The sequence below is a fragment of the Perca fluviatilis genome, chromosome 7 (genome assembly GCF_010015445.1).
Source record: "Perca fluviatilis chromosome 7, GENO_Pfluv_1.0, whole genome shotgun sequence".
NCBI classification, from domain to species: domain Eukaryota; kingdom Metazoa; phylum Chordata; class Actinopteri; order Perciformes; family Percidae; genus Perca; species Perca fluviatilis.
In genome coordinates, this window is record NC_053118.1 from 20399381 (window position 1) to 20424436 (window position 25056).

The 25056-nt window shown below is 43.0% G+C and overlaps 2 protein-coding genes across 2 annotated transcripts in view; both read right to left on the minus strand.

Annotated features, from left to right (window-relative positions):
• itga8 (integrin, alpha 8) overlaps positions 1–21315 on the minus strand; it is a 38712-nt gene extending 17397 nt beyond the window's left edge. Inside the window, exons 1-15 of the mRNA XM_039806959.1 lie at positions 20911–21315; positions 20448–20578; positions 17550–17650; positions 17273–17396; positions 15627–15688; positions 14611–14656; positions 12503–12628; positions 12276–12320; positions 10776–10819; positions 9324–9380; positions 9077–9129; positions 8788–8993; positions 6082–6279; positions 1299–1344; positions 949–1056 (exon numbers count right to left, since the gene is read on the minus strand). Coding sequence (XP_039662893.1) covers positions 949–1056; positions 1299–1344; positions 6082–6279; positions 8788–8993; positions 9077–9129; positions 9324–9380; positions 10776–10819; positions 12276–12320; positions 12503–12628; positions 14611–14656; positions 15627–15688; positions 17273–17396; positions 17550–17650; positions 20448–20578; positions 20911–21095 — 1532 coding nt within the window. The 5' untranslated portion in view covers positions 21096–21315. The remainder of the gene's footprint in view (positions 1–948; positions 1057–1298; positions 1345–6081; positions 6280–8787; positions 8994–9076; positions 9130–9323; positions 9381–10775; positions 10820–12275; positions 12321–12502; positions 12629–14610; positions 14657–15626; positions 15689–17272; positions 17397–17549; positions 17651–20447; positions 20579–20910) is intronic.
• A 2213-nt stretch (positions 21316–23528) lies between these two features.
• The window catches only part of mindy3 (MINDY lysine 48 deubiquitinase 3), a 24953-nt gene continuing 23425 nt past the window's right edge, over positions 23529–25056 (minus strand). The window contains 1 exon segment of the mRNA XM_039806583.1: positions 23529–24524. Within this exon segment, the coding sequence (XP_039662517.1) occupies positions 24375–24524 (150 nt within the window). The 3' untranslated portion in view covers positions 23529–24374.

Here is a 25056-nt window from a genome sequence, read left to right on the forward strand (position 1 = left end):
GACAGCGGTTCCAGCCCCAATAAATTTGGACAAACAATAGTCTGTGGCGAAGCAGCAGGAGCCTTAAGACCCATTCCCCTCAACTACACTCACCCCCAGACTGTTCAAAGCCAGCCTGCTAACCACAGGAACAAAAACATAATCAAAATAGAATTATGCAGTTTCAAATTAATAGCAGGGTCTCATAAATCTGCATTTCCAGGTTATATGAGTAGGCTATGAACTTTTTAGTGCTCTTCTAAATTATTGCGTTAGACACACAGACAAACAGAGCTTGGCTGATCAGTGATGGCAGATGTCTAGAGGACAGGGGTGAAATATTTGTCACATCTGTCAGTTTGCGTGATTTGTGAATGTGTATACTTTATATGCTGCATGCCATTTTATGATACAGCATAAGAAGTAGGATTTGTGGTACAGCTCTGGTTTAGTGCAGCAGAGCAGGTTTTTAGACTTTGATCCCTTTAGCTTTGATTCACTTAAACACATACACACACACATACACACACACACACACACACACACACACACACACACACACACACACTGGTCTAAGATTTGACTTTTCATTTTTAGCTTGACTCTGAGTGTGCCGTTGATGGACGTTTGCCCTACAATGTAATTCCAAACGGAAGTGGAGGATAGTCTACACACAGCTGGAAGAAATTACAACAAATAATGGACTGTGGTGAAGAGCAGAGGAACATTATATTTAGAAAACAAAACAAAATCTAATATAAATTCTTTGGGAAAACATTTTGCTTATTTGATTGTCAGTGGCGTTCCAAACTCAGCAAATGTCAGTTGGCTTAGTACATATATTTCTTGTACACTAAGTTTTTATCGTTGACATTAGTATATTTTCTTTTTTTTTATTTAGCTTTGCAAAAGTGTCATTGAGAATAAAATCTTTCTTCAAAGACTATCTAAGCATGCTCTTCTTCTTACCAGGTAACCATGATATCTGTTTGAGGCAGGTGACACTGTCGGTCATCGGGGTTCAGGATTCTGGGAGTCAAGATCATTGCAGCTTCCACAGACACCACAGCTCGAGACCCACACACACACACACACACACACACACACACACACACACACACACACACACACACACACACACACACACACACACACACACACACACACACACACACACACACACACACACACACACACACACATTATAACACGATCTGACATAAGAACTTGAAAGTCTCAAAGACTTTCTGGAAAAGCACAAACAAAAGAAACAAGTCTCTTCTCTGCATTTTAAAACAGGACACCTTGGTCATTTTTACCTGTACACCGACACCTCGCCTGCGCCGAACGCCCCCACGATCAGATCTGCAGAGAGAGAGAGAGAGAGAGAGAGAGAGAGAGAGAGAGAGAGAGAGAGAGAGAGAGAGAGACATATTACTTAGATTATTGTTGTTGAATTTGTCTATATTAATTTGTGTGATGCTTTGGCAATATTGTTCTTGTTACTTTCATGCCAATAAAGGTAAATTAATTGAATTGAGAGAGAGAAAGAAAGAGAGAGAGAGAGAGAGAGAGAGAGAGAGAGAGAGAGAGAGAGACATATTACTTAGATTATTGTTGTTGAATTAGTCTATATTAATTTGTGTGATGCTTTGGCAATATTGTTCTTGTTACTTTCATGCCAATAAAGGTAAATTAATTGAATTGAGAGAGAGAAAGAGAGAGAGAGAGAGAGAGAGAGAGAGAGAGCGAGATGGGGAATACAGAGCTTCAAAGAATGCCACAGATGGGACTGATTTTAAGGTCTCCAGCAATCTTCATCAAACGCAGCCTTCTTAAGTTTACTACACACATGCAAGCACACACATACACACGCACGCACGCGCACACAAACACACACACACACACACACATTGTAATATTGCTTTGACATTCTATCACCTTGCTTTTCTTTCACACATGACCCAGCTCAGACTAAATTCATAAACACAACATGCATTAATTGTGTGTTTGTGAGTTCATTGTGCATGCATGCGTGTGTTTGAGTGTGTGAGGGTGTACTGCGAGACAGGGACCCAATGCTGCATTCCAGTGCCATTAGAAAGTTCACATCGCTCCAATCACATCTCGCTAAGCAACATTTCCCAACAGCTCCTAATTGTAAGCAGCAACAGATCTCATCTATATGTGATTTTTATTTGTTTTCATGGCTTTTGCGATGAACACAAACTGTTAATTGGCTCTCGTGAGTTTAAAATAGAGCCTGGTATTTAATGGCTGTGGTTAGGGGACACATACCAATGAAAGCCACACACATATACACATAGACACAGACACGCACACATACAAGTGCTGATTAAAACAATGTGAAACTGAAGAGAGGCACTTAATGGATACAAGCCACCACTGCAGATGCTGCAAAACTAAATTTTCTGATCCTGAGAAAGACAGAATAACCTCATGCTGCTTGGTGAGAGGCAACTGGGGCTGCAGTTAATGATTGTTTTCATTGTTAATTAAACTGTTCTCCAAAAACTTGAATGTATTTAGTTTACAATGACATAAAACTGAGAAAACCACCAAATACTCAGATGTGAGAAGCACCTAACTAGAAGCAACTATCAGTGGTAAATGCTGTGGTAACCTGCTGCTGGCAGTATTGGACTAAGCTGATGGAAGTGTACTCTTGTAGTCTTTGTTCGTCATTTGCTGTGTCTTTCCTCTCCTGCTTATTTAAGAAGAAAGGGACTAATTGAATCTGAGAGAGGCACATCTGTTTCTGCCTTTGGCTGCAGTCACTGAGTCCCCCTGAAACCACAACATTAAACATTTAGGCCCTGTCCCTCTTCCCCTGTGGTGTGCTATGTCGCTATGTCTGAGTGTGTGGCTCTGTGTGTGTACTGTATTGAAAAAGCCAGAAACGAGAAAAGACCCCAATATGTGGGTTTTGTGGGGCAATAGGAGAGGTATGGAAAAGGGGGGGAAAGAGCGCATTAGGAAGGGGGGATGATAGAAAGAAAAGGGAGGGCAGAGGATAGTGCACTTGGCCTTTAAACCGCAATCTGTAAAAGCCATCAGAAGCAAGGTGTGTTTTCAGCAGAAGGGAGAGAGGCTGAGGGACCACCTCACTCCCAGTCCAAATTCCTCTGTCCATCCCGCTGTTGGATTTGTGTAACCTGGAAATCCAACTCCTCTCCTGCCATGGGTGTGTGTGTTCGAACAGTGGTTGTCTGTACTCCTTATCCTCACTCTTTAGTTTGCTCTCAAAACCACTGCATGACATGATACTGATTTGTGGAAAGGGCACCTTTGGGGTTAAGTGTGTGTGAGAGTGTGAGTGCGTGCATGGCTGCACCAAGGGCTAAATCAAATAACGGCCCACTTTCCTTTTCATGTCAATCCCATTTCCTTACACACAGGAAAGCTTGCCTGCCACTGTTAATTTGAGGTTAGCGTGTGCGTGTATGTGTGTGTGTGTGTGTGTGTGTGTGTGTGTGCGTTGTGTGTGTGTGTATGTGTGTGTGTAGAGACACACACACCGAACCATACCAACACACAAATGGGCTGACACACCAATGCCTACACTCTCATATACACTCCACTCATTGATGGCAAATCTAGGTGCAGGTATAGTCTGTAACTGAGCTGCTTTAGCTGATGGTGTCTGTCCTGGGCTGTGAAAACACAACCTCCATCCAGAGTTTAGACAGACTGTCAAGCTGTCACTGGCTGCCTGCCCTGCCTGCCTGTTTGGCTGCAGGGGACTGGCCTCAATGATGAAATGTCAAAGGTCAATGGCACTCAATGGAAAAGGAGACGGTTTTGAGAGAGACATATAGGATTTCTTAATTCTTGGATGCATGTGTGGGATTTTAAAGCTATTCGGTAACTTGCCAGCCATAATACATCTTTTCAGACTCATTTGTGTATTATAAAAGTACATATTTCACACTGCAGACAGGGGGGACTGGCTGTTCAAAATTGGGGAGGATATATTCTCAGGATTGACAAACATGGCAGGTTTTGTTTAAAAGTAAATTTGGGGTATAAAACTATAATACAGAGAGAACAAGAAACATGCAAAAATAATCGCTCCAAAAGAAGAAAGAGGTCCATATTTGATCACTTTTATCTATTTACACCTAAAAAAGTAAGTACATCCAGAATGAGCTGAAAATAAAGATGGCCACTTAATATACAAGTAGACGTGGGGCTCATTAATACATTTTACACCTACTTACCAACCTAATGACCAACCTAATGACCCCTCGCCACCACACACATCCAAATCACAGACCCGACATGTCTCTGTGTCTGTAACTCTCTCAGCAAGGCGTGTGATTGACAGGTCAAACATTGTCAGTTTTTGACCTTTGACCTCTAGGCTGAACCTGAAATGCAACCTGAGGCAATCTGACCCCCTTCCGATAAACAGCTGACCCTAACCTTAACTCCAGCCTTTAGCCTGAACCATTCTCTGCTTATTGGCTGCCATGCATAAGTGAAACATCAACTCAGTGCTGCTTATGTGTCATGATCTCAACCAAAGTAGCTTAATCAAGCTTAATTCTGAAGAGTGGACCAAAAGTGTGGGTTACATTTTTGTTCCTGTTCCACCTTTTATTTTCTTATGTAAGCTATCAAATACAAACACAAACACATGACATAATCTTTTAGAAACCAAGTCTGTTAAAGTTAAAAGTGGAGCTTAATCATCACCCTTCCTTCTCTCTGTGTTCCTAATGACATTTAAAATCCATGGGGGCATATGGCAGCTTTAGCAGGCCTCCCAGACGCCTGTGCAGTCCTCTCATAATACTGATCAAACATCTCTGGCTCCTTTGAACAGTGTGACTTTACTACCGCGCTAACAACACTCTGTGTGTGAGTGTGTTTCACTTCCGCCAGCCAGCTCAGTAATGACAGACGACACAAGTGCTCCACGTTCGTGTGTGTGCATGTTTATATGGTGTGTGTGTGTGCGTTTGTGTGTGTGTGTGTGTGTGTGTGTGTGTGTGTGTGTGTGTTGGCTGAAAGCTATGCCACCCATGAGTTCCTACTCCACTTCCTCCTGCACTAGCCTAAGTTTCAACCTATGGCCCCTGTGTGTGTATTTACTGTTCAAAGTTTTTAATTCAGGATCTCTGATTTGCAGTGGGCCTGCACAGGGTCTAGCTTTGGCCTGGAGCCTGGCACATGCTCAACATACACTCTGTAACCGTCAGAGAAACTGATCACAAGCCACACATGGAACTGTGTGTACTCCTGTGTGTGTATTTCCCTTGATATCCTGTTTGTGGAATGAAGAAATCTGTTATGAAAAGGAAAAAGGAGAAAAAGGGGAGAGGGGCTAAGAAAAGAAAAGGTAAAACTAAACTAAACAAATTCTCATTTTCAGCCTAATCTGAGTGGCTCTAAATTAGGTAGAAAATGAGGTAGTACAACAGTGGTTTTACAGACCTGCTTTGTTTATAATTTTTTTTTTTTTTCTGTACTAAAAACTCTTGTGTCTAAACAGCTTCACACTCCTATTAAAAAATCCTCTCTTGTGATTGTAGCGAGGTTTATAAAATGTTTTGTAAAGTCAGAAGGGGGAGGTGTCTGGTAAAGTAAGTAGGTGGCACATAAAGTATGAAGTTGCCTGCATGTAATTTGATTGAATGCTGCTTTGTCTGCTCACAGTTTTAGGTACATGGGCTGAGGCTTGAATGTCTGGCAGACTGAACATGCGGATAATGTATTATTATACTTCTTTCTTTCTCCCAATCTTGAGTTTTCTCTACTTCTTGAGTACTGTAAATCCCTAAAGAATGGATGTGGCAGGAGTTCATTGGCACTCATCCCTATACCCCCTTCTTTTGACTGATGACTTTACCAGAGAAGAGGAGGAAAGCAATACAGCAAAACATGGGGATGGTAGTGGAGGAGTGCATGGGGGGGAAGCATGAAATGTGGAGGTCAAGAAGAAAGAGGAGGGAGGCTGTAATGAGAGGAGCCAGGAGGACAGTGGAAAAGTAAGGAATGCAAGTCTGAGAAAGAATTTTGATTATAACATGGGGAGTTGAGTGGAGAAGGATTGACTTGCTGAGTGTGAGTATTTACCGGGATACTGATTGTTGTCCAGGTCTTGGCCTCCTCTCAGAGTGAATCCATATCCAGGCAAACTGCCACTGGGGGTCCTGGCTGCTCTCAACTCTTGGCTCAGTGTCAGGCCTTGCGTGGATACGTCTCTGTTACCGTTAAAGATCAATACTCTGCCTCCACGCTCCTCGCCTCCGAACGGACAGCCCACCGCCACGTCTAAGGGATGACACACACACACACACGCATGGTTTTGACATCAGCAGGTTTAAGGCCCCTCTGAGACAGAAGCAGAGGAACACATACAGGTAGAAGGAAAGAGAGAAGGAAAAGAGCTTGACCTTTATTTACCTGCACTGGGGGCCCATGGCAGCATGGCCATTTAGCTCTTTTCTTTAATTTCCATTTGTTTTACTCATCTTTTAATCTTGTCTCGTTTTTTTTCTGTCTGGGCACTTGTTTAGGTAATTTCTCTAATTCTTGGTTACTGTGCTCTGCAAGGGAAACATTTGGGTCCTAAAGGAAAAGTTTGATTTCTGGAAATATGGTTACCGCCTACTACTGACTTAGATGAGAAAATTGATACCACTGTTATGCGTTAGGCTGGTTTAAATCTTCTGATCTAATTATTGGCAGGAAAGTTTAAAAAATGTATTTCCAAAAATGTTGAACAATAACTTTAAAACCCATTTAACCTTTTCTACCTTTGCCCAAACTGTGTTTTTTATGTAGGACCCCATTGCTCATAGTAAGAAGATGAGACAGACATGAATATAACAATATACGTCAAGCACCTGTCCTTGTATGAAAAGTAATAGATTTTTTTTACCATGCAAACAGATATTGGTGTTTCCTCTTTAACCTCTTCATGTCCACACACTGCACTGTCCTGTATGAAAGTATCCCTCATAGCTGTAACTGTCCAAACACCTCTAGACATCCTGTTTGTCTCCGGACCCCCTCTCTCTCAGCCTAAACAACTAGTTCCACATGAAGCAGATTGTGGGGTAGAGAGGATAAATGCAACCATGTGTGTATGCAAGTGTATATATGAGCCTGTGTGTGCGCAAGTCTGTATGTCTATGTGTGGGTAAGTGTACATAACTGGATAGCTGTGTAAAAAAACACATCTTACTTAAAAAAAGTCTTCAAATAATGTGAAAGTCGGCTCATGGGAATTGCTCAACAGCATCCCACACAATGCAGACATCCACAGCAAAATAGCAGAACACCCACTGTGATCACTGAGACCAAAAATATAGGAGATTGTTACTCAGACAGAAACAGGCTAACACTCTGTGAGCGATGGAGACAGACAGCCAGTGTTGGTTGATAAAAACACAAAAAGAGCAACATGGCAAATTGAATTAGCTAAATTGTAAGCTTTCTTTCTACAGCTGACATTCATGAAGCACTGAAGAGAGAGGACAGGGGTATGGTTCTGCTTATATGAAGAATTTGGGAAATGGAGTGATCAGGTCTCTGCTATGGGAGAAGGAAGGACACTGAGCCTCAGTGTCATCACAGACAGGAGAGGGATCTGTCAGTGATTATGCACGGACACAGGGTTAGGGTATAGCGGTATATGTTTGACATGCTGCTGAAAACCCTGATCACAACGTTTCCATGGTGATGCTGCAATGTTATGCCAAATAATAAAATCATGCATAGACACGGACTTGTTCTCATTAGATTAACTATTAACAAGTCTTCTCTCTGCATGTCGCTACAGCTGGCAGATAGGCTGCGTCTCCTCAGAGACAGTCACATCCTGACACACAGCCTGATGTGATTTACAGTATGTTTCAGGCCAGAGAAAGCTTCAATAATTGATCCAATGGTTATTGATCTGATGGTTAAAGGGTTTAAAGGGATGGGACACACATTAACGCAGGCTGTGCATTAATAAATAAAACATGAATCAGTGGGATGGATGTCATGCAAGGGCCAGATGTGCATCAGCTCATTCATTTTTAAAGCAGCATTAAACATGCCATAGCTTAATGGAGGATTTTGACTGCAGGCTGCCTAGTTTGTGTGTGTGTGTGTGTGTGTGTGTGTGTGTGTGTGTGTGTGTGTGTGTCCAATCAATGTGAGGACAAAACAAACACATCGAAGAGGAATGAACTCTGGGCAACAGGACAGAAACTCCCAGATGATTTTATCTCAGGGCACATCTGGTGAGTTAAAAATAACTCCAACACACACACACACACACACACACACACACACACACACACACACACACACACACACACACACACACATACATAATACACACACACACACACACACACACACACACACACACACACACACACACACACAGCTTTATCCTGGATCATGGAGGAAACAAGTTCACACAGACAACCTTTCATCGCCACACTTCCTGATTGGCTGAAGAGCTTTACGTTTTCTCAAGCAGCAGCATCTGATAGGATTTCCTCAGTCAAAGACTTGAGAGGAACAGGAAACACAGAAAAAGATTTGTCTGTCATCGGGTTTACCTGGAAACTCCAGCCGCAAATGGGCAGACACAGAGGTTCATGCACTGGCACACAAATATATGAAAAGATTTTTGTTTAATTTTCTCTTTTCCCTCTTTGTTGTCTCTCTCATCTTGCATATTTTTGTTTCTCAGATGAATATCATCAGGCTCAATTTCCTTTTAATCTCGTCTTTCCCTTTCTTCTCCCCCTCTCTCTGCCTGTCATGCTTTCAGCATACCATTGTATCCATCCTGGTTGATGTCTCCCAAGGGTGCTATAGACGTGCCGAAGCGCCCGAAGGTGTGTGTGCCAGTGAGGGCAACAGGTTTGGAGAAAGTGAGCGGGGCCATCTGCAGGTACAGGTACACCCTCCCCACCTCTCTGGGTTTGCTCTCCATCTCTCTCTCCATGTAGAGGGGCGCTCCAACCAGCACATCATCGGTCCTGGGGACATAATATGTAGTTTCAATGCTATGAAAGACAGAAGAGAGTATGTGTTTATAGTCACAATGAGATCTTGTACTTACCCATCTCCATTCAGGTCAGTGACAGCCACTGAGTAGCCAAAATAGGAGGCCATCTGAGAGCCAGACAAGAAAGGAACATGAGATGATTTTTTTTAACAGGAATTACCCAATATGGTTACATTTTTATCTAGTTTCATTTTCATCCCCATTCAAATTGGAAAAAACAGCTGGTGCCCATAGTGCAGTAGTTTACAGTATATACAGCCCTGCAACATGACAGACTAATGCACTGTGTTGATGCTCCTACCTGTTCCCCTGTGAAGTTCTGGATGAAGGTCAGATTGGTGGAGTTGATCATTGCAACCTAAAACAAGCAAATAGACTGTCAGATACAATACGCCGTGACTAATAAAGCACCAGGCTTTGTCCTCACAGCACTCCAGGAGCAAACATGGTCAAGCAGTCTGACAAACAGACACATGAAGAATGCAGGAAAAAAAAGTCAGAAACCGCATTAAAAAAAGCTTTTATTGTACTGAAACCCCTTTTTTCTCTGCCCTCCCCCACCACCATCATCTTTGTGCCTTTAACATTTCCCCCCTCATTTTTCTCTCCTTCCCCCCATCCTAACCCCGGTCGTGGGGAGAGACGGAGGGGGGAGGCTGAGAATTCCTTCATAAGACCTAAAATAACAACCACATGGAGACAGCCGGGGGCTACACGTACACACACATGCACACACACATATAGGAGGATACACGTTGACCCAATCACAGATGTCTCAAAGATATACTAAACGGGGATAGACTTACGGACACAGACAGATGAGGATGTATAAACACAAATATGGAATCACTTGCTTGAACGTTAACTTTCATGCACTCTGAGTAGTCACATTGGTCACAGAAGAAACCTGATCAGGGTTAGCAGCTAATCCAGTGCCACGCATCTAACATGACCTACCTGCACCCCTCATAACAATTCCCCTACTGCGAGCTACAAGCCCCCTCCTCTATGTCCCTCAAAGTGCACTGTCTGTACAGGAAGGAGCATTCTCGCACCAGCTACAATGTCCAGACATAAAACACACAGTCTTGCAGAGTGTGCACAATGCGGCGAGTCCTGCAGTTGCACTGCAGGTTAGGGTTAGGGGTCGTGTGTGTGTGGAGAAGGGTTAGTGGGGTTAGGTGGGGTCACAGCCCTCCACATGCAGCGGAAGCTGTGTGTCATTAGGGAGGATTGACACTGTCAGCCCTGGGGACATGTTCCCATAAGAGAACACTAGACACACTGCAGTTTACATAGACGCCGATACAGTATTATCGTAGCTATGTAGATACATATGTGTGCAGTAAAAGTTGTAATCCTATATGAGACACTAAAAGTAGACAAAACAAGAAGCCTTTATCGTTTGCGTGTGTCTGCAAAAAAAACAGAAGTTACAGAAGTAAAGAAATATCCAATGTAAAGTTTCTCCATAAGCCACCAAATCTGTTTCAAAGGTCCTTGGCATAGATTCTATAAATTTCAGAAATTATGCTGGAGGGATGAACGCCATCTGTCCAAAATATATTCACTAGTTTGGTGTTTTGATGATGGTGGTGTTGAACACATCTAAATATCCCATGTTGCGTCCTGTAACGCAACATCTGCATTCATCATTTCTTTAATTTGTCACCTGTCTGTAACAATGCTGTTGCTGCTGAATGACCAATCAAATGTCTTTCTTTACTGTATTTGCTCGTCAGTTTATACTTACATATCCAAAGTTCTGTGCTCCTCTGGGAACTCCGGCTATCAGCTCTGGGAAACATAAAAACAAAGAAAGAGTTAAATTAGCATTTGTGTATGTGTGAGAAAGACTTAATAGAGAAAGAAAGGGCTCAACAGAGGTTTGTCTCAAAGGCCTGAACCCTCAAATCCCCTACCCAGCCCACACTGTCAGAAGGGCCAAGTGTTGCTGAGAACACACTGAGTGATTGGACGCTCTGTGCTTGTGTATTGATTGATGAGTGTGGTGCGGTGGACTTATAGGGACGATCTGAGGGACCCACCCAGAGAGAGAAGACAGGGTCCCCTCTTCCTGCTCTACCCAAAAGGCTCAACCACGAGCCTATAAACCAGGACTTACCAGCTCCATCTTCACTCACAACTCCCAGTTACAACCAGTTCTCCAGTCTGAAGAAGGTTTGGGGAACAAGACCACAACAAGCTTCGTACCACAACACAACACATCAACAAGCATGTGTAACCTCTTAAGGCTCACTTTAAGACTCCTTGACATGTGTTGTGCCGGAGGGGGTTCAGGGCCTTTGCGGGGTTGGTATGGGGGTATGTAAACGCAAGGTTGTCCCGTAAAGATCCCACTGAATGGTGATTAGCAAAAAGGCTCTGATCGACAGGAAATTATGAATGGGAAGCAGAAGTGGCATTGGGGGAGGAGGGTCCCATGCGTGTGACAGAGAAGCAGAAGAGAGCGTGTGTGGTAACAGTGTTTGAAGAGAAAAGCAATAAAAAAATGGTTTAAATGGTTGATGTAGCATGAGTGTGGTTGGACATTTTATTTCTCCATATTTTCTTTAATAAAAGAGCTGAGCTTTTTGTTAAAATTGCTTGTGTGTGTTTCATTTGTGGTGCTGACTGATGGCATGTGAACGAACGTCAGCAGCACCTGAAGCTCGCATAGAGAGAGATGTGAATCAAACTGCCACACTGCTGGCAACACAACAGAGTGTGTGTATAAGTGGAACTAAGAAAAATGAAAGGATTTGTGCATTTCTAGTAATCATAACTTTTATGACTTTAATAAAATAATGCTGTGTGTGAGTGCCTGTCGCTCTTTCCCCATAATATTTCAAGTCCAGAAGAGATCCAGGACTCACTCTAGACGTCTGAAGTCTGAAGAGGTCTGCGGAGCCTGCTACTAATCATTCTAATCAGTCAAAATGGAGGAGAGGAAATCTCTTTATCAGTGGTTCCCAAAGTCCTGTCCCCTCAGGGTCGCGACCCAGACATACAGAGACAGTTCTCATTACTGCCTCTGAGTTTAGACCAAGACACTGTCACCCAGCTGTCTGCTCCCTATCGCTCACCCTATAACACCCCTCACAGCGGTCCTGGCATCCAGCTGAAGAGAGCATAAAGAGTGTTGAGCGTTGCAGCTTTTCAGACAGTGTTGCAGGGTGCCTGCTGAAGTTGTTAGAGAAGGATCATCTGGTGCTGCATGTGGTTAGTTGTAATGAATTGTTGGCTTTCTCACCTTGTTCAGAGTCTCCTGTAAACTCTCCCACTGCCACAGAGTAACCTAGAAAGAAATGGGTTGCACATGATGACATATGGGCAAAATTAACTCTCTAAGCAATGCTCTGTGTAAACTGTATGCGATATGTGTAATGTAATGTATGATTACTATTTAGATCAAAACGGTTGTCAGCGAGTGTGTGTGTGTGTGCGTGCGTGTGTGTTTGTTTTGTAAATGCATGTTACCAAGATAGCTGTCGTCGTGTGTGTCTTCAGCAGCTCGAGTGTGTTTCTCTCCTGGAACCCGTCTCAGCACTGCCTTCAAAGAATAGCCGTTCAGTATCTCAGCTATCCCCGCTGTCATTACCTGACCTGCACAGACACAGACACACACACACACACACACACACACACACACCACACACAGATAAATAGATAGAAAACTAACACTCAGGGGGAGAGAGTCCCATCTGTTCATGGCCAGTGGTTTCAGCTCGGACCCCATGAAGGGAGCACCGTTGCCCTCTGCTATGGAAACCTGCTGGAGCTGACCCATCAGCTCCACATGAAACATGCACAGAGCAAACGACACATGGAAGTCTTCCCTGAGGAAAGCTTAAAGGCAGAGGAATAGCTGGAAAAATACTCCAACGTTCCTCTAAAAAAAACTCAAGAAAACGCCTGTCCACTCCGCAGCGAGGATTCTGAATTATAGGTGAGCACACACAAACGACACCCTTCCTCTACTGTTGAACAAGAGGTCAAACAAACAAATGATTTTATCTACGGCCGCACTCAACCTTCCATAAATCCTCCTTAATGTGTGTGTGTGTGTGTGTGTGTGTGTGTATACACTAACGAGGAGGAAAATGTACCCTCCTAACCCTCCCTCCAACTCCACTTTCACCCCCTCCCTCTTCTTCTCTCTCACACTGCGCTACGGGTTTATCTCCCAGAATAACATATCACTATATCAACTCATTATTAAACATCCATCTGATTAATGAGACACCGTGTTACAAACTGTTAACACAGATGCATGAGTCACTGCAGCTAATTTGAAGTGTCCTTTACACCCAGAGATAACAAGATTGTATATAAAAGAAGTTTTTTTTATGACTCAGGCTGAAGGCTGAAGATAATCGTTGTATATTAGAGGCCATAAAATTCCGACTGAGTGCTTTTATAAACATTCAGAGGAAGTGTTTTAACTGAAGGGAGCCAGCCTTGCCAAGCTGAGGGCACAGAGAAGGAGCAGTCCATTACGCTGTCTGTGATGCCTGTCTAGTGTGGTCTTGTATGCTGGAACATTTATTATTTAACCGTATCTAATAACAGCAGAAATGCCAAACAACAACCCAAATTGATAATTGTGTAGCAGTTTCAAATATCCATCACTGAGCCATTTTGACCTCTTTATAAAGATCTTTCTTTTCTAAACAAATGAAGAGCTGTGAAGTGACACGAGGGGTTACAAAGAAAGGAAAGAAAAATTTGTTTGTGCAACTAATCAGTAACTGTCTCCTTGCTTCTTACAAACTCTTCTAAAGTTGGATAACACGCACACACACGCACACTCTCACACCTGGAACTTGGGGAGTAGCGCTACACTTCACCAGCTGAACCCTGACACACTCTAGCTGTGTCTACACCTATTAAGACACTTCATCCCTCTGCTTCGACGAGCCCTGCATATCCAGCAAGCTAGCTGACCTCAGCACTGCTTTTATCAAGCAGATGATCCATCTTTCTTCTTTTTTCTCTGTGTCTGACTTACTCCCTCACATCTCATCTTTCCCTCTCACCGCAGCAACATGTTTCTGTCATCTCCTTAACAATCATCTATCTCTCCCGCTGTCCTCCCTGCTCTCTTTCTCTATCAGTCATTTAATTCTCCCAACTTTCTTCTGTCCTTCTCAACCCCTGTAGCCTGCTCTTCAGCCTCTTCCTCTCATTGAAGCTTTTCCAAGCCCCTCTGCACTTTATCACGAGGCAGAGGGGCAGTTCCTCCACACTCCATTACCCCACGATCAGCTCATTACACAGCCCAAACACCCATTTCCTGTTACACTGTTACAGACAGAGAGCGGCATGAAGTAAAGGAGCGAGTGAGGGAAAGAGTTAAGGAAAGCAGCAAAGAAAGAGACACAATTCTTTCCACCTTCTCCTACACAAGACTCCTGTACTGAAAGTGCAGATTTGACAAGTGTGTCCATGTGCATGAATGTGTATGTGGGCTGTTCTGACTGTTAAACTCATCTGCATTCTCTTCCCTGATTTGAACACCTTCCCATCTATGAAATCATTGCAAGAGAAAGACACAGGTTTACACACTGTTGCTGCAGTTACTGTACCTTGCCAGTAAAAGCTTCCAGGTCCTCCTACCACCAGCATTCCTTCCTGGAATAAATACAATTAGTTAGGGTTAGTCATGTGACAGATGTGAGTGTGTGTGTGTGTGTGTGTGTGTGTGTGTGTGTGTGTGTGTGTGTGTGTGTGTGTGTGTGTGTGTTTGTTTGAGACTAGAGCAGGGGTCTTCAACGTTTTTTAAGCCAAGGACCCCTAAGTTGCATATTAAACCGGGCCTACAATAAAGTGTAGGGCAGCCTAAAGCCTTTATACATACCTTTTTAGTGCATAAAATACTAAGCTATCAAAATAATAATTGTTGGCATGATTTTATAATAATATTTTAATTCTCAACATAAATGTGGCACAGTGAATCCTTTGGGATTAACTGTATCTGTGGATGGCTACCTTAGTGACAGCGTTACCTAATAGGCCAGTAAGCCTATCATCAGTCGGGATTTATATTTGCTAATAATATGTTGGATTCATGTGAAGACTTTTTAAATTTTGAAAAAACTTCCAAAAATTAACAATAATTTCAAGGCCCCCCAGCAGTGACTCTGAGGACCCCCTAGGGGGTCCTGGGACCCCCTTTTGAAGATCTCTGGACTAGAGGATATAATGTGAGTAGCTGTGTGTGTATGCATGTAGGACATCCTGGAGAATGACAGCTTCCTGTACAGGAGGGTAGAGTTGGACCATGAGACAGAGGTCAAAGTTCAAATTGACTATACAATGGAGTTTGTGTGTGTGTATGAGTGTGTGTGTGTGTGTGTGTGTGTGTGTGTGTGTGTGTGTGTGTGTGTGTGTGTGTTTGGGCTATTGTGTTCAGAGGCGATGGGTCACATCAGGAGTGGAGGCTCCTCTAGGGACAAACGTGATCTCATCTTCCAAGTGTCCATAAATCTCAGAAATGAGTCTTGTGTTTGAAGAAACCCCTCCGCTTGCACTTTGACAGGGGACAAGATATGTGTAGGGGGTTGTCATGGCAATAGTGTGCGATTGCTGCTGCAATCTTTACCTTGGTGAAATCCACACTGAAGCCAGCCTGGCAGAAGCCCTGTCCCTCTGGGTCTGGATCATCTAAAAACCACACAAACATGTCTTTCAAACACTATAAAAGGCATATTAATTAAGGAAAAAAAAACATTTTCTGGAACAAAGCACTCAACTAACTTTGCAGAGAACATAACCTATATCAGATAAAAAAATAAAGAAAAACCTATTACAGTTTATATATAAATGTAGAACCACTGACGTGTGTTTCTGTTTAAATCGCTGCATTAAACTGTGCATGAACACACAAAACTTATGTGCACATAATAAATTGTTCTCCGTTTCAGAGGCACCCTACGGTGAAGCTTAATGATGCGTAACGACCCACGTGCACATATAAACAAAGTGTGAGTTATAGAAATAGTCTGAGTGGTCGTAGATTTATGTTAAGATGAAGCAAACAAGCTGTTGGAGGCAGACAAATCTTACTTAGACACATAATAAAGAAATACTTCCTCTGCAGCGTTATTCCCCCTTTGAGAACAATTGAGTTTACAATGTGATTATTCTGGTCTTGATTAGTTAGAACTGACATAAACAACAAAATAGAGATCTTTAACAACCTTCAATTACTAGAGGGAGTGTAAGTATGAACCTGTGTGTATGTGAGTGTGAGTGTGAGGGATTTTTTTGCAAAGCGGATGATGTAGTTGATGATAAGGGCCGTGTTTGATCTGATGTTTACGATGTGCCACCTGATAGCATCCTTTTTTTCCTTATCAAACTCTGATAGCGCCTCATATCACTGGGAGAGAAGGGGTTGCAGGAAGAAAGTACGAGAGGAAGAAAAAAAAACTAGAGATGAAGAAGGAGAAGGGGGATGGGGGCTAGTAAAATCCCATGAATCCCATTTTCAGAACCGATGACAGAAAGAAGAGGACCAGAGAGAGAAAGCCAACAAATTAATCAGTCTGCTCGCTGTTTTTCAATTATTTCAACCACATTACAAAACTACACATTTCCTCACCTTTTGGTTTTATTTGGCCGGGCTTTGAGATATCCACCTCTGAGATTTCTGCCACCACGCAAATACAATAGAAGTGAATGTAATTTTGTTTGTGAAAAATTTACTTAAAAACCTTGCTACCAACATTTTTCATTGGGACCTTTCTTCTGTATATAGTGGCTTCAATGAAAATTGTTCACAGTAAAGTCTGTGGATTATTCTGAGTGACAGACACAATGTACAGAAAAAAGATGCTGAAATACTAATATACTATTGCAATGCCACAAAGAAAATTACATTCACCTAAATTGAAGTGGGGTGGAGGCGGGAATCTTCGAGCGATATATCAAAACCTAGACATACAAAGCCTAAACTATCTGCATGGCTAAAAACTACCAGAGGTAAGTGATACATGTTTTGTTTTTGTGATTTGGGTGAATCGACCCATTAAACTTGAGGACTATATATTATATCAAATAGGCTGACATAAAAATCAGTGCACTGTTTAAACGTTCTGCCATATTATGACACAATATACTGAGGATATGGTTTATTTGTGTTCAAAATGACAGCAGAGAGAGAAAGAGAAAAACAAAGGACGGGAGAATGGAAGGCAGTTAAAGGGAGATGGAGACAGTTGGAGAAAGGGCTGCAGAGAGACTCACTGGTCCTGCAGGGTGAGTACTCTGCGTAGGCGCTGAAGTTCTGGACGGCCACATAGCAGGTCCCCACGGGGTCCTTCTCCCCACTCAGCTTCACTGTCCGCCAGTGGTAGAGAGGAGCACATGCCTGTACAACAAATAACACTCATATTCCTTAAAGAAATACTGACTAAAAAAGCCTTAAAAGAGAAAAAGGAGCATACTGTTTGTGTAACCTTTAGTTTTAAGATGATACAGGTGCTACACATGTGTGATATTTATTGACGTCATGTCCACTCACCACCACTTTTCCTTTGTGTGTCCTGACCGATGCTCCAAACCACTGGTGCGACTTAAACTCCAGTGGCTCTCTGGTGCCGTTTACCTTTATCATTCTGTTATCTGGAGAGAGATGGAGACAGAGGGGAAGTGGAAAAGACATAAAAAAAAGAGAATGAAAGAGACATTTCATAATGACGCCAGTAAAAGCTGTTATTGACTGGGGTAATGTGGATCCAGGCCAGTAGCTGTGCCTGTGTTAATGGAAAGCATTTGTCCTTGATAAGCAAGAGCAAACAGCAACAGTCTTAAACAGGCCTATAACTAACATCAAAACACCATTTGCCCCCCAGAAACAGACATTTGTCAGGATGCTGGAGGCTTTTTTTTCCCTATAAAATGTAAACACTGAAGACTCTAACTTGGCCTTCACACAGACACACACACACACATGCATGCATGCACACATGCACACACGCACGCACACACACACACACACACACACACACACACACACACACACACACACACACACACACACACACACACACACGAGCTTGTACATGCATATTATGAGCATTTTTGGTGTCAGATTTGGTATTAGTGCCTGTGTGCATGTGTGTCTTTGCTCTGTTTGTAGATATTTTCCAGCCTTATTGAAGAACAGCTGGGTCTCTTTAGAGCCATGCAGACCCCTCCACATTAAACAACTCATTTTAGCACATGAACACACACTTACTGTAAATAGGCACACGAACATTCAGGCAGACGATAAATGCATAACAGCAGGTGTACAGTGGGTTGTTGTAAAGTTTATTTGATTTTAAATCTCATTTCTGAATTAATTTCTTCTCACCATTATTATGTACAGGATATATGGTAGACCCTATTCCAAATTGTGTTTGCATGCTTTTATATTAATTATTCTGATATCTTATCACTACTATATCAAATAAGAAAGCCCATCGTTCTTATTATATCATAGACCTAAAGGTTAAAGAACCAGGCTCATGAATCGTTTTGATTCTAGGACAGGTTTGGAAATTGTGGGTGAAGGTAATGAATGAAGAACATTCTAATAGACACACCCAACCTAGCTGCTCTGAGGCCACAGCAGATGACTGGCTATATAGTGAAGCTCTCAGATTTGTGTTTGAAAGTGAAGGTCATATCTAGTCATATCTGGTTAAATCAAGTTTCTTTGAGGAAAGAAATGTTATAAATAATTCTATGATTGATGCATGTATAATTTTCTGGCAGATTGACAAGCAATGGATCAGCGAGTAGAACCTAGACACCAGGTTTCTTCACTCTTATCATGGACATGCAATCACTATCAACCTGTCTCAATCCCCCCTGCTACACTGGCACGACTTGACACATCTGCATAATGTCACTGAAGCCACGTGCACACACACACACACACACACACACACAACACACAACACACACACACACACAACACACACACACACACACACACACACACACACACACACACACACACACACACACACACACACACACACACACAAAGAGTCAAGCACATGTGATGCTGATGTGGTTATTAACCAGCACAGTGTACACAGATGTTCACCACTCATGCTGATATTTGTTTTACAGTATGCATGAGTGTATGTCTCTTAGGCTGGTTTATACCTGTAATAAAGGGTCTGCTGTAACTCTAGAAATATCCATCGTGGCCACTGTCATCAATCACCCACCCATTCCAGTGAATAGATACACATGCACATGCTGCGCACACATTTGTTCCCTCTGTGTTTATTCGTATATCCCCCAAACCTGAAATTTAACCCAAAACACTTCACACCAAAACTAACCCCTTCGTGAAACATAACACATAATTAACTTTAGGGAGGGCCAAGAAGATAGTCCTCACATTGAAGGTTTACCCTGATCTGCATGAAGCCTTAGTTTAGTTCAGGTACAATAAAGTCCTGCTTGCATCAGCTGATCAGTTATGAGCTGTTTGATTCATACTTCAGCAGCTTATGAATACACCAGCTGATTGGCAAGCAGCTGACGAACAACATCCAATCATATTCATACATGTGCACACGGAGATGTATATAAGATGACAGTCCTCCACATAGAACTTTATAACTAAAGCTAGAGCTTTGGTACTGTTAACTCTGGTCCTCTGATAGAAGTCCTCTCAAAAAGAGACAGAAAAACAAAGAACAAGAGAGGGATAGAAAGACAAGGGGTGGGGAAAGGAGACAGGGATACATTTTTGAGATCTAATAAAAAGCAGACCTCACCCAATCCCCCTTTCCTCCGCAGTGGAACTAAATTCCCATGTGCATACAGTTTACCCCCCCTACCCTGTCTCTCTCCCTCTCCACCTCATGCACACACACTTACTACTCAGATGGAAAAGCGTGCATCAGAGACATTAGACGCAAAAACACAGGCTGATTGGACAGTTAACCTTGATGATAATATATTGAAAACGATAATCACCGGATTGCATACTTGTACCAGCAAACCCGCCAGCCACCTTATTTGTTAGATGAAGCTGATGAGACCCATATGTCTTATCTCTCTTTTTTCATGCAACAGCACATGTGCCAACTCATATCCACACACATACCAGACACACAGGTTATGAAACTCTATTGGTTTCGAATGGAGTATCATCTGGGATCACCTCTGGCTTTCAAAGGATTACACTTGGACCTCAGTGAAATGAAAGCTTGTTAAATTTCATTTCTATTATTCCCTAAAATACTTCTCATAAAAGTTAAAGTTATTCCTTTCCATGCTCTGTAGCAACACAAATCCTTTAAAACAGGAGTCTACGGAACATGATTATACCCAGAGGGGCCCCCAGGAGATCAGTCATGAATTTATTTTGTATCCCTGACATAAAAAATTGATAAGCTTTCAGGTTACTCACTGGAATTATCAAAAGGTATCTGTCTGCAGCTGTCGGGGTGTCCAGGCCAGGGGCAGTAGTACACAGACCCAGCCTCCACAATGCCGGGCTGAGAGGTGTTCGCCTTGGGAGCCCCTACCAACACACTGAACCTGGTGGAGGGAAATAAAAACCAAGGTACATACAAGACATGCAGGATAGTGTACAATGCATTATGCAAACTTCCTACATACTTTTTTCTTTCATAATTCTGTTTTGCTCTGTGCAGCAGAAATCTGAACCATTGCTTCTTCTGTCCCATTCCAGGATGTGCAGCTACAGAGATGATAAAGTCTTATTTATATTCATTTAAGTTTCCACATCACATCAATTTGATTCAAATCTATTCTATTGATTCTACTGTAAAGCAATATTGGCAGTACAGGTACAGTTTAACTCTGCAGAACCCTGATGGGACAATGTAAGTCCTGATGTTGCCACTCACGTGTTGCTGTCGGAGGTAGGTTGGTAGAAGTCCACAGAATAGCCGAAATAACTTCCATCGGGTCCCCTGTAAACCATAGGATGCTCTGCGTAAAGATTAAAACTCCAAACTCCATTTAGCGCCGGCCACAGCACCGACAGCAGCCCGAGAATAAACATCCCAGCAGAGTCCCATACACGCTCCATCCTCAAAGAACAGCCAGCTGTACACTATTCCCCAAAAATGAGAGGGAACTGGGGGAAAGAGAGAAGCAGAAAGGGAAAGAGAGGGAGGGAGGGAGCGAGAGGGAGAGAGAGAGATTCCTCCGTGCAGGTGAGGTAGGTTTGTCCCGCCAACTGTCACTGGATCACTGCGCGCTCCCCCAAAACTGCCTCCTGACACCCTGAAACCACCAGGTCTGTCCAGAGTCTCAACTACGAGACTACACAGCCGCGCCCCCGCCCTCTGCACAAAACTTTACCCCCCAGGCCTACACACACACACACACACACACACACACACACACACACACACACACACACACACACACACACACACACGAGGCACCGACCACATCTGAGCTCGCAAAGGGACAGGCGCGTCACCGCTCCTTTTATGGCACAGACACATTTTCATCGGCGAATTTGGAGCTTCACCCTTGAAACAATAAATAAAATGAAAGTGAAATTTACAGCTACACTCTCAAATCAGTCCAAAAATATACGCAGTTGGCGCGCAAATGCAAAGATTTGTACCGTAGTTCATAAATTAAATCGCCTTATGCTTTTTATTGGCCACTTTGGTCAGCCATAGTTAAACCAGGACTGCATTTCCTTCCGTTGGGAATAATCTCTTGTAATTATGTCAGTAATTATTATGTCGACTTACTGCAGAAATCTCTTGAGCTGCAAGTTTAGGCAGTTTGTTTGGCCGGCTGACCGTTTCACTCAACACCAGGCGATTCCCCCCCTAACCCTCCGAGGTAACATACTTCGCTCTCGCTGACAATATCCTGCAATGAAAACCAGTTTAAAGAGGTGACGGGCAGACCAGGCTGCTTTTTGAATATTTAGCTCAGCAGAACACTTGTGAACATTTTTCTTATTAAAAGCTCTGTGCAGAGAGGAAGAGAGATGAATGTTGCACCCACTTCAAACTCACAATTTGGCTGTTTATCATCTTTTGGGAGTTTGTCTAAATTAAACTAAGCTTTATGGGCACATTAATGATGCATTAAACTCCCCTGCCAGCCTCACAGTGTAGTGAAACTGCAGTGGAGCAGACTACAGTCAGTGGAGTGTTTTCTGTCAGGAGAATTGATAAGAAACAGGTGAAGAGAGTGAATGAGAAGAACCCTAAACCTTGACCTGCCAGATGGAGAAGTTTCTCACCTCCACACCCTCTACCTGCCCTGCTCTCCTTTTTCAACACATTTCCTTCCATCCATCCATCAATTGATCCTCAATCCCTCTAAGTAACTCTATCTCCTCCCTTTATGGCTTCATTTAATATGTGCAAACTTAGTTCACCTTGTCACATCTCCCTGATCCTTTTTGTGCAACAGTGAAGTGTGTGAATGCCAGAGAAGAAGTAAGGGAGAGGGTCTGTTCTTTCTCAGCTGTTTCTATGTAAATCTATGAAGAGAGGGAAAAAACATGAGCACATAGGAGAAAAAAGAAAGAGATGGTGGTAATGATGATGGAGTGAGGAGGCAGCAGACATATTCCTGTTCTTTTGCCCCATCTGGGCTTCAGTGCGGCAGAGTTATGACGCCAGGTAGCACGTATTAATGCAGCTCAGTTTCAGTGTGTGCACACTTTTATCTTTAATCATTTTCTTAACTGTCTTACATCCAATACAATTCTCACAGACATCCCATTTCCAGGAATACACACATTTCCTCACATACTGTTCAGGTTAAGTCCCATCAGTCTGCCAATGTGTTCTGATCAATGATCAGGTCCTTCTGGATTGCTTATTGCACCCGCACAGTAGTGCTTTATATTCTACACACTGTGCCCACTTCTCTCTTCACAAACTCCTAATGAGACTGTTTAGGAGACTGTTGTGTCAGATTAGGCCCACATCCTTTCTGCATTAGACAAATCCATTAGACACACACACAGCCAATATTACAACACTCATGTGCACAGATGTATACTGGAGCCAGGATATCTGCAGATACACAAACACAAGTGCATAAACATTGAGTTAAGAACCCCTGAGCCAGAACTAAGTACTTTAATGGTATAAAGTGCTATTCCTCAAACACTCGCTGCTTGTCTCGAGGCGACTTTATAACACACTGAATGGTAGTAACATGTCACTATGTTTTAGGATGCCTTATAAAAATGTTTCATTTGTCTTCTTTTGGGGAATTTGATGATGAGCAAAAATGCAGTTTTCTGTCTAAGGAGGAATATTTTCTGTTTACAGAGAGGTACTTAAGTCACTATCAGTGTCTTTGTGATTTAGTGAATTACTGATTTAGGGTCCCTGGGGACACAAAACATAAGTTGGTGTGTAATTTAGTGTTGAGGGGATTCTTGGACATCCTGAAACCTGTTGTTGTCTGATGTCAGGGTCAGGATATTTATGAGAAAAAAAAAAAAAAAAAAAGACAGCCAAACCACACAGCATTTGAACAAAAAAAGTGTTTATTCCCGAACCTTTGAGTGTGATAATAAATACATGAACTCTTGGCCAACATCCTAGTGTGGTGCACGAAGCACACACACAAACAGAGCACCTAAACCAGCTTAATCTCTGTGAAAACACTGAAGAAACCTCCTGTTCGCATTTCCAGTTCTCTGCGTCTGGGTTGGTCCCTTTACGCTGTAAACGCTTATCAGTGAGTGTGACAGTGTGTGTGTGTGTGTGTGTGTGTGTGTTTTATGTGGAAGGCTTTGGTAGGTTTCCCCTCGAACAGTCCTGTAGCTGGATTAACAGTAGTGTTTCACAGTCGACTGGCTGTACATGAGGTTCAGCATGTCTTTTGGTGACACACTTGAACAAAACCAGTTTGCTCTCTAAATAGTTTCTACTTAACTGTAGCAGAGATATCGGCACAGAGCAGAGCTGTAAAAATAGTCAATGCAAAAAGTCATTAATTTTTTTTGTCTTTTAAATACTTACATCATCAACATCCTGTGTGTAAAATACAAGCCATGGTGAACTTACAATAGCATGAACTGTTAAGGTGAGTTAGAATTTTTGTGGAATGTGTGAGTGATGATGGAAGAATGGATATCAGGCATGTATGTTTAGTCCACGGACATGTTTATGTTAGTGTCTTGTGTGCATTTGTGTTTTTTTCATTCTCATTCGTCTGTGTTGTATATGTGTGTATGTTGATGTGACCTGCTGACCTTTCATGGTCAGCGTACAGAGGGGGAAGCCGAAGAGGTGTGCATATGTGTGTGTGTGTGGTGTGTGTGTGTGTGTGTGTGTGTAGCAGCGGCCCATCCACGTAAAGGGTGTCAGTGCTAGTTCAGTGACGGGGAACGGTCGGTGGTCCACAGCAGCTCGATGTAGGGCCACCTGGTCTGTAGGCAGCGCTTGACTGGAGTGTCGTCCGTTCGAACCATCGGATCCTCAAAACCCAGCACCAAAGCCGTCCCTTCCACATACTCCACCTGAGAACACACACACACACACACACACACACACACACACACACACACACACACACACACACACACACACACACACACACACACACACACACACACACACACACACACACACACACACACACACACACACACACACACACACACACACACACACACACACACACAGCACAGCACAGTTAACTAAACACAAAAATGTAAACACTTTCTGCCAGCTTCGTCGATCAATCTCTTCTTAGACACTTCCTCTGAAGGGGTCAAGGATGAGATGCAAGTACGCAAGACACACCCCCACCCTCCCACACACACACACACACCCCACCCTCCTCCAAAAAAAACACACACACACACCCACACACACACACACACACACACACACACACACACACACACACACACACACACACACACACACACACACACACACACACACACACACCAGCTGCAGGGGACTGCTGTCAGCAGGTCTGTTATTCCCATCTGGAGCTGGGAATGGAATTGCCATCACAACCTTATAGGCGCCTTGCTGCCATGT